Consider the following 11,150-nt stretch of genomic DNA (forward strand, 5'->3'; position numbering starts at 1 on the left):
ACCAAAATGTTTTTATAAAACTTTTTAAAATCATTTTGCATTTTTATAAAAATAATTTATTCTTAAAATCAATTGATCGATTTCAAGTTCATTTAAATTACAATTTTTAACCCTTTGCACTCGGTGCCATTTCAACTGTAAATCTGAAATAATTTTTCTGGTCCGTGGTATTTCTGTTCTATTTAACAGAATAAATTTTGATGCATACGAAATTTATTTTCGTGACTCCTACCAACAGTTTTACAACTTGACAATTTTTTAAATCTAAACCTTATTTGTTAGAAAAATTATTTTCGAACGTAATGGAATAATTTTCGTGGTGCCTCAGAGTCACCACTCGAGTGCAGAGGGTTAAACTTAAATTTTAGTTTCCTTAAAGCCTGAAATAACGTTATAAATAATAATAAATAACGAAGTAAATATCTCTATACTATATCTCGACACTGTTACAAAATCGAGAATAAAACGCTATTACAAAATCGAGAATAAAACGCCATTAGCTCAGGCGCATTGGTTCAACTCAATCGCGGCGCCTATTAAGAGATTAATGCCGCGGCTGCATATTACATTGACATGCTCGTGAAAAGTATCAAGTGAAATGGGCCAGTGAGTAATAGGGACGCGAATGAAAGGGCCGTTTTAATAAATAGAGAACTCTACCGCAACGAAGTTTTTGGGGAAGTCGTGGCCGGGCTTGTAGCAGGTTATGTATTTTCCGACTTATGACCCCGGGTCCGCCGGGTTACGTAAGCCAAACTTTCCTATTGAAATTCCGATTTTTTTTTCTCCCCCCCCCTCCCCCCCCCCCCCCCCTCCCGCCCGGGGCTCGGGGGAATTTCTTTTTCTTTGTCGTTTCGGCTATAAATCCGAAGGCGGGGGCTTAAAGCAGCGGTTTAATTAAACTAGTTTAACTGTCATTCCGTCCGGGTTAGGCTTTCCGCGGGCGCCGCTCTCGAATCGATAAGGAGGCTTACGTTCTACATTTTTATTAGCCGCACGGATTGCGACGCTTTAATATTAATTTCACGGGACAAAAGGATACGGGGTCTATTACGGCTCGGCAAACGACGAACTATTGCCTCGCGTTTGAGAAATTTCTTATCTCGACGACGGAGTCGGCCGATACGCGGGCTCCGAGCGTGCAGAAACGGACCGAAAATTAAAATGCCATTAATATCGAAGCGTTATCGAACGCCAAGGCGGTATAGCGCTCCGTACCGTCGCGAGTATAGAAGTTCATATGAAAATATAAGCTCACCAATCACTGGGTTGTTCTGAAACGATTTGTGGCTTTACGGTATGTTACAATTAGAGCGTTCATACAACAGGTATTTGTAATTTGTGTTTATTGTGCTCTGTGTGTCGTTTGTAGGAGCAAATGTCGGTCTGTCATTTAGTGTGCCTCATTTAATCCCTGTCATCGGTTATGTTTTTCCGTTCGTCTAATTCGATAAACATAACGACGAAAGAGATAAAAAGAGAGAGCAAAAATTCATAAATTATTCCTGCATGAATATTTTTTGCTTTATTCTTTAATATTTACAATTCATTCATTCCGATTTATATTTTATAAATAATGTTTCGTAGCGCGGAATGTGATGGAACTTGTGTCGACTTCGTAATCCATTTCTAGCGGAATTATTACGTTTAATGATAACAGAACACTAAGCTCTTTGTTTTTAAAGCAGAATTTTTCGAAACGCTTTTTTTTTATTAGATTCAGCGAGCAAATGCGTATCCATATATTAGGGATATTATTCCGTCCGTAATTTCAGCAGGACAAATGGAACTGCTAAGCGCCATTAGCGACGTTATATATTTTACCTCTTTGCTGCCTCGTAACTCGATGTACAATTACTTCACTGACACAAGTATTCATCTCTTTTGTCTTCAAGCTATAATTTTTCTAAAATAATCCTCCTGCTGCGAATCCTTCATCTGTTTTCAATTTTTCTGATTAACAATTAATTCTTCTAATTCTATAAGATACCTCGAAAATATTTTTTCAAAATTTGAAATACAAGCTACGAGTAATTTCAATATTTCAATTTGTCAATCTAAAAATATTTAAAATTATATTTCATTACTTGGTAGATTGAGAATAAATATTATTACATTGCTTACGATCTTAATCTAAAAATGTTTAAGATTATATTTTATTATTTGGTACATTAAGAATAAATATTATTAAATCGATTATATTTTCAGTTTAAAAATGATTAAAGTTATATTTATTTACTCGATAGGTTAAGAATGAATATTAAATTATCAATTTTGTTATCAGTTTAAAAATATTTAAAATCATATTTCATTACTTGGTACGTTAAGAATAAATATTATTACATTGCTTACGGTCTTAATCTAAAACTGTTTAAAATTATATTTTATTACTTGGTACATTGAGAATAAATATTCGAATATGAATGGATGAATCGAAAATAAAAATATCGATTACGTCCTCAGAGCTGTCATAGAAAACCAGTACCTACCGCAACAAAGACGCTATTTCCGAACAATAATCATCAGAAATGATTAACCTCGGCAACGAAGCCACGTTTTAATTCCGACGCCTCGTCTTCGCCGCGTTAACGCGTAAAGAGAATTGCTCAAGAACATGCACACGAGTTCCGCGTATGAAATACCGCGGGACAGGTTTAATCCCGTGGAAATACATTTTTCCATTTCCAGAGAAAAAATGGGAACGGATGGGGTCGCATGACTTTTCCAGTACGAGCGGCAATTACGGGCTGCTCGTCGGGTCAGGTTTCCAAGAAACACCGGTACTTATCGACACGAAAATCCACGGGGCCGTGTCCCCGCGTTTCATTGTGCAACGAGCGCTCGTAATCGCGAGATATCGGTGTTCCAACTTGCCGTTACGTGTGCAGCGAGATCCGCCGCGGTGTTAATTGAAAAACGGCGCGCGGAATGGAACGGCGCACAGAGAGGGGTCTGTGCGCGGGCATGCGACGCGATATTCATTTCAATAGAAGAAAACCAACGGTTGAACGGTGACATTTCGCGGAGTACGTTTCGCAACGCGATGAATCTTACTTTTCGTCCGGTGAAAACGCTGCGTCGTGAACGCGGACTGCGATTTTTTGACACGCAATTCGGTGGCAAGAGACGACGGATCGTCGTCTTCGTTCGCGGAACAGAAGGAGTCTGCGAAAGGATTACCGGAGATTCTAACGGACCGCCGCGGCAGAATTAACCGGATTTTCGTGAAAGAAGCGCGACGGACGGCAGTAAATCTCGAGCGTTCGCATGACGACTGTTATGAGATTTCGGTGTTTTATCTTAACGTCGTTTGCGCACAGTTGGACGTTCGTGTAGTCATGAATAAATATTTGTACGAGATATTTGCCCGATTGAATCCTTTTTAGGCGAATACCTTAATCGAATAATTATCGCTCATTATTCGTCATAAATAATTCTATGTGTTTATTAGAATAAATTATTTAGAGAAGGAAGGTTGTTTGAATAGAAATGGTCAAATTAGTGGAATTATAATGCTAATAATTATTGACTGTTTTTGTTTCCATGAAATGTTATTAAAAGATTTGTACGAATACATTTTGGATCAGTTTAAGGTTAACTACTTGCAGAGTTATAAAATGGCCGATTCATAATCTCTGCACTCGTAGAAAGAGCATTTAGATCAATTATTAGTCTACTCAAATTAACACAATATTTGGAAAAAGAAATGTGGAAGAAATAAATCGATAAACTGGGAAAATCACTTTACATTCTATCATTTTTATTCGAATCGATTATTTATTATATGAATTAATGTACGAATAAAATCTTATTGAAATGAATTCTTAGAATCAAATCTTATTCTGATGAATTCTTATTTCAATAAACTTCTGTCTTGATAAATATTTATTTAATTCTATACTCACTTGATAATATCGAATAAATATTTATTACTTTCACCATCAAAAATTGTAACATAATATATTAAATACGTAATACAATGAAAATAAACGACAGATATTTCAAGGACTGACACTTACAATCTCAAATCTGATTTGTATTTAGACAGGCTCGGTCACTGTAAATAATGTGCACCGTGTTTCCTACTGAATTGTGCAGCATTTATTGTTTTCCACTATTTTCTCATCCAGCATATAATCACAGAACTAGACGCACGTCGATCAGGTACGCTCCGTACACATTTTCTCAGAGTCATTAACTGAAGGACGTAGTTTACAAACTGGTAGAATGTGCGGAATTCTGATATTCCAAGGAAACAAAGATATTCGTAGGTGGTAATGTCAACTGGAATAAGTGTTTCGATTAAATATTAATTTAAACAAAATTAAAAATTTGTTGTTTTGAATTAACACAGATGTACGCGATTGTAAGAGGGAAATAAAAGTTGATAACTTTTTGGAAATAAAAATTCATAACTTTGTGGAAATGAAAGTTGACAACTTTTTAATGATCATCGGCCATTCAACTTTGCGTAGCGAAACTTGCTATAGTTCAAGCAGATAATGAAACGAAATTCGTAAATCCACGGTTGAATACAACAATCACTGCATCGCGCGTATAACATGATTAATTATAGGAAATTCACTTTCAAGATCGCTGGTTACGTGCAATAAACGACGGGATTTACGTACAATAAGTGCATTATTTATGTATTTTCCGATAATCAATATTGCTATTATTAGCCATTGGATTAACATTCATACAGCACTCTAAAGGTTCGGCGAAATAGAACTTCGGATATGAAATCTGTGACATCTATCGCGTCCAAGTGAACCGACTCGAATGGAACATCATTTTTTAATGACAGTTTCAGAGAAAATAGTCACTCCTTTGAAATCGACGATTTTTATCGTAAAACATTGTTCCCGACGAGAATTCAGAAATCTCTGCCAAATTTATAGATTTCTGACGGTAAGAAATTTAATCCAATAATTAACTGTCTTCAATATTATATTCTGGAGAGAAATAAACAAATATCAAAGTTTAACAAATAAGCAGTAGCAAGTATGAAAGTTTTTTTACTGTATTCGTAAGAAAAAATAATTATTTAAGTGCCGTCTTTATAAACAAAAATTGGACAATGGAAAATGCTATACGTGCAGAATAGATTTAATCTAAATATGTATATGTGTACAATGTGTGTATAATGAAATGGATAATTCTACTTGTGAAAACGAATAAGAAATGAATAATAGTATTTCTTCGCATAAGGCACTATTTTCGAGAATAAGTTTGATCGTTCATAAAGAGCACATACTACTGAATAAGTGGTATTGGCTGTCACGTATGTTCATGACTTGCCATATCTACTTAAAGATACGCAAGCGTTCGCAATGTGTATTAACAGCAAATTTATTATGACAATTGACCAACTAGTTTCTTACATCATAATTATCGAAAATTATGAATTAATTTTAAATAAATTTCGTCGTTCAAACAAAAAGTATAAAATCTGAATAAATTAAATCTTTACATTTATACTTCGCTCAGGTATACACGATTCTCATAGTCTCTTTTGAAGATTGAGAACGAAGAAATAATAAATTAAAAACGTTATTAAAATTTTACTTCACTTCATAAAAATGACAAGCACACATTTGTTGAGATTTTTAGCGATTTTCGTTACGATATTTATCCAATAAGACAAAGTTGACTAAATAAACGCATTTTTACAATTTCCGTTATCATAAATAAAAAAATATTAAACTCGTCAATATTACGTGTTCCCCAATGTTAAGATTGATTCCTCAAAATAGCTTTCTTTTCCCATATCGAATCGCTCCGACAGAATACTGTCGCGTCTCGTATCAATCGCCGAGTAGCTCCGACTCCTACGAAAACGTAGAAATTCTTCCTTTGAAAGGCGGGAGATTGCGGTGGACGAGAGACAGTGATACAGAGTGATAATTCGCCGAGGCATTGATACGGTTAACGCAAGAAACCCTAGACGATCGACCGAACAACCCACGAGATACGGAGCGTTGCACGGTCAGTTCCACGACCGCGCGTATCGCCCGCAACGGAACAAAGTAGCGTGAAGCCGTCGAAGCCTGGCCGAGACGGTAAAAAGCGACAATTGCCGGGGATTACAGCTTCCATAACGAGAGGTTATTCAGCATTATCATCCGGAAGGGGTGGTGGTGAGCGGGGCGCGTAGCACGGCCGGCCGGCCGGCACGGCGGCGAACGTATCATTAAAAATTCTAGTAAAAATATCCCGGTAACGAACAACGGCTGCCCATTACCTAGGTGGTCCGCGACGGCGTCGGAGGGATCTCTCCTACATAAATAATAATAACCGTGTACAACTCACTTGGCTTATCCAGATCAGATATCTCGAGCTGCGAGTACACCGTGGCAATCCCCAACACGAACACCGTGGTTGTAGTCGCGACACTCCACTGGCACCTCCACCACATTTTGTCTCTCTCTTCCGCGCACTGCACACACCCTCGAATCCTTAACGCCTGGCCTCGGCGGACCTAACCTGCTGCCGCCGCCGCCGCCCTTTCAGCGGTTACCTGGTCTCTCACGATCGGCACGAACCGCCACTAATTGCAGCCGGTGTTGCTGTTGTAGACCCGGTCGTTCCCGTCCCTCTCGCGCCGCTCGTTGTTGTTGTTGTTCTTGCTGCTGCTGCTGCTGGTGCTGGTGCTGGTGCTGTTGTTGTAGCCGGTGCTGCATTGCGCCGTCGTCGCCGGCATCGGCATCGTTCCGCCGGCTTCACCCGTCCACCTGGACTCTATCGCAGTTTTCGTACCACCGGGCAACGACCACTTTGCTACTCGATCGCTCTAACTGCCTCCTCGACGCCTCGATGGTAATCGTTCCGCAAACGACCCTGCAGGCTTCTATCGTCGATTCGGTGCCGCCGTCGATCGCCTCCGGTACGGCCTAATCACCGAGGCCGTGCCTCAATCAACAATTAATCCCGGACAAAGAATCGCAAACTGCCGGCCCGGTTCCGAGCGGAAACTGCCTCCTCGACCGCGGCACGAGAAGCTCGAGACACACGGTGGTACCTTTCGCGAGGTATCGCGTCTTTCCTCCGGCGTAAAAATTCGAGCCACGTGGCTCGGGGATCGGAGAGCGAAGGAACACGGCGCGAGGACACGCGCTGCTAAAACGGGCTACGGTTCTCTAGGAAAAAATGGCAGTGAAATCCGTGAGCAGAGTGGACAGCCACTCGAGGGAATTGAGCAGGTAGGGTGGTGCGTCGGCCACGGTGCGGCACGACATCGGCGATGTGTTCCGATGGCGAGACGGTCGGTCGTTTCGGTCTCGTGAAAATCGTCGGTCTTGGGGTCCGGCTAGACCGCAAGCAACGCTCCGGACACGGCCGCTCTAGTTTACTGCGCCCACTAGCTCCGAACGAAACGGCAGGTTCTCTTGGCCCTATCTCACGGCTGGTTGCACGGCGCCGCAGAAACGCGTAGTCGGCGTCGGGACGCGAGGATGATCCGCGGGGCCGGCGATCGGCGTAATTAAATTCTCGCCCGGCGTATAATATCAACCGGCCGCACGGCGATTGCTTTTCTGGCGTGCGGCGACGCCGATTCCACGACTGCCGCAGACCCGGTCCGTTCCGCGGGGGTAGCACAGCTCGGGGCACGTGTGTTCACTGTTCCATGAGTCCGTCGAAGACACGCGCGTCAGACCGACGACGACTGTCCACTGTTTCCGAGGAAGATGCATGCGTCCCGTCGATCACACGCGCCGGTGCACGGTGGACGACCCTCGGCGAACTATCATCCCCTGTCGCGCCGATCGACGCGGACCCGATATCGATCGTCGCGGGCGGATCGTGAGTCGACTGCGTCGGCGACCGCGTGACAGGCGGCTGGCGACGAGCGGATGCGTTCCCGGCACTATTTTAATTGATACACTATCCGAAGCACCGTGGTTAGAACCGCAAGCTCACCGATAACAAACCCCCCGTGTCGCAGAGCCACGTCGAGTCCTGACCCGTGGCGGCTCGGTACTGAACCATTCAGTACCGCGAAGGACCACCGCGAGTCGCCTCGGCCGTCTTCGTGGCTGCTCGGCCGGCGTCGAGGCACGCTAGCCCGTGTCTGTCTCTGTCTCTGTCTCTGAGGAGGGGACGGAGGCAGCGCGCGTACCGTTTTCGGTGCCGTTTTCGGTGCCGGATCGCGGTGGCGTCTACTACCTTTGCTTTCTGCCTGTTTTCCACGGCGCTCGCTTCTTCCACCGGCCCTTTCTCTCCGCCTCTCCCTTTCGCCGCCATGGACGCTGCGCCGAGATCGCTATGATTTACTGGCGCGGCTAATGAGTCGCTATAATCGCTGCGGTGTAGGCAGGCAATGCGTGCACGGATGATTTTCAAAGGATCGACCGGCGGACACTGACGCGGACAGGGATGCGCACCCTCTCATCGCATCTCTCTCTCTCTCTCTCTCTCTCTCTTTTTTCCTACCTCGGTCTATTCCTTTTCCCGTATTAATGAAAGGAGTAAATGCGACGCGTGGTCCATCCATACCAACCTCGAGACGATTACTTTTCATCAGCGAACCTTTTTCGGCGGTACCGTCGGAGAACCGTATCGACCTGGATCTGGCCAGGACTCGTTTGCTGGGTACCTGAAGGAGAACCTGTTAATTCGCTACTCTATGGAGATTCTGCCGAGTGATGCTGTACACATGGGTGAGTTTATGAATTTAATATCTAAGATTATTTGCATGCGAGACTTGTAAAAAGAGTAACTCTACTGGAATGTTTTGAAAATGTGATGTGGTAATTAACAATTAATAAAATATTGTTTTTATTAGTAATAAAATATTGTAAGCTCTCAGGTACATGAACCTAATGGACTTATTTTTATTTCTTTGAACTTGAAACTATTTTAAATGAAAAATTATGGTATTTCATATAGAGTTTTTATTATATATGATTTTTGAATAATAGATATATGAAATTGTCAAGATTCATAGTTTGTACCATAGTTTTGGAGACACCCAGTATATTAATAAAGTTTCATTACTGCAAATATCTCCATGGACTTGTGAAATAATAAATATTTAAGAAATCGTGGCACATTATCTTCAATTTCGAAGATAAACTATTAACAATACTAACTATATATATATATATATTACTTTATTATGTAGTTCACATAACAACTTAAAGGTTACAAATAAATTAAACATGTCAATATTAATATGTTCACTAATAATTAGACTGCATTATAAGAGAAGTAGGTTAAATGTAAAATAGAAGGAAGCTTAAAAGAATTCAAGAGAGCCGATATATCGTATTATCAGCTCATCGAAATTATTAAACGGAGCAACGAATATTAATTTTACATAAAAATCCGCAGTCCTCAAAACAACCAAAAAGTATACACTTCTATAATAAAGTTATCAAACGTACGAGTACAAATGAATGCCTCGCAAAAAACGCTCTCAGCAGCCGCCGCCAACTTGCTCCAGGTCGAACAAAAAGATACAACATTTATTATAATTTCTTTTTGCTAAGAAGGCACCTGCTGAGGTACGCTGATGGCCGTAATAACTGTCCACCTCCGTCCAATTACTCGCGAGTAATGATATATGAGATACTGGAGAGGGGTGGACAGTTATTGCGGCTATCGGTGTGTCTCAGATACGTCCGATCAAAAAACAGGTTACATGGGTGAGAAAATCCGTTTAGGGGTGATTAGAGATTGTACATTGCTACTATGTAAATGCATGTTTGAGAACGGTGTAATAGAAATTTGTAAAACCTTGAAATTTGAAAATTTGTATAACCTTAAAATTTGTAAGTTTGTATAACCTTAAAATTTGTATATTTGTAGAACCTTAAAATTTGTAAACTTGCAAAACCTTGAAATTTGTAAACTTGTAAAACCTCGAAATTTGTAAATTCGTAAAACCCTAAAATTTGTAAATTTGTAAAAAAGTGCTGCCGTAACCTAAAATTTCCGAGATAAGAATTCTCAAAGATTGCCGCGTTACGCAACAATTATACGCGCCTTTTCAGTCGTTTCGCATATTAACGGCTCGGGAATAAATACGTTTTATGGCTCGAAAGCGTTTGCAATTCTCGCGTTTCGCAACGACGCGCGAATTAATTAATAACCGTAATTTGCGATCGAGTCGCCTCCGTGGCATCTTGACAAGGACATTACGCGGTTTGAAATGCCGTAGCTCGCGAACAGTATCGCTCAACGCCGGTCACCTTTTTACACGTGCGAAAGAACGGTGATTTATGTAGTTTCTTTCGGTATTTGGCGAAGAATCTGCTAACAAATTATGACACAACAAAGTGCACGAGGCGTGCCTCTTAACGAGCTCCGTTGCATAGGACGCGGTTCTACTGGGATTTATGTGAAAGCAAGGATTGACGAGTTTCTTTCGTACTAGGCATATGTATATACTTTTATATAAATGAAATAAAAATTGCGTCTAATTGCTCTCTATAATATAGTTTTTATAATATAATATAATACCGATATACAATAAGCATTCACTTCAAAACAAAGCTTGACAGCCAGAAATAAAAATTCCAGCAATACATATACGTATTAATAAAATACGTATAATAAGTAAAATTACAATATATGAAACATGAGTAAATAAATAAGTATTGTAATAACTAGGATTTAATCTCGAAAGCGGTATAAGCCATTAATCTAGTTAAAAACTATCCATGCTTGTTATTAAAAATATGTTGTATAAAATATTTCGTTCCATAATAGAAAAATACTTTCCAATACGCTTCAATTCAAATGCCTAATCATCTCCTACAAACTATACATAATTTACACCACTTTCACAATTACCAACACAATGATTATACCTCAATATTCGACTAAATCAAGATTGTAAAACAGCATAAAAAAGATCTACCGTCGCGTTAAAACAGCGCTCGAGACATAATATGCAAGGCTCGCGCGGAGATATAGTTCACGGATTTCAATTAAGTTAATAAACAAACGCTCGCAGCTAATTTTTTCTCCCCACGCCCTCCCCGAGCGCGTAAAACACACGGGGGATGTTTAGCGAATTTCGGTCGAGGGAGCACGGCGTTGGTAAACCGTTGGAGGGAGGGGGGCGGGGCGGGGCGGTAAATAAGTGCAAACAAAATTATAAATGCTCGCTTGATTATAAACGGGGGATCCGGGGATCGGTTCGA

At 40.9% G+C, this 11,150-nt stretch overlaps 1 protein-coding gene across 1 annotated transcript in view; it reads right to left on the reverse strand.

The window, feature by feature from the left end:
- LOC144470699 (neural cell adhesion molecule 1) overlaps positions 1-6,446 on the reverse strand; it is a 199,326-nt gene extending 192,880 nt beyond the window's left edge. Inside the window, exon 1 of the mRNA XM_078182157.1 lies at positions 6,313-6,446. Coding sequence (XP_078038283.1) covers positions 6,313-6,418 — 106 coding nt within the window. The 5' untranslated portion in view covers positions 6,419-6,446. The remainder of the gene's footprint in view (positions 1-6,312) is intronic.
- Positions 6,447-11,150: the final 4,704 nt, after the last annotated feature.

Source organism: Augochlora pura, chromosome 1, assembly GCF_028453695.1.
Source record: "Augochlora pura isolate Apur16 chromosome 1, APUR_v2.2.1, whole genome shotgun sequence".
NCBI classification, from domain to species: domain Eukaryota; kingdom Metazoa; phylum Arthropoda; class Insecta; order Hymenoptera; family Halictidae; genus Augochlora; species Augochlora pura.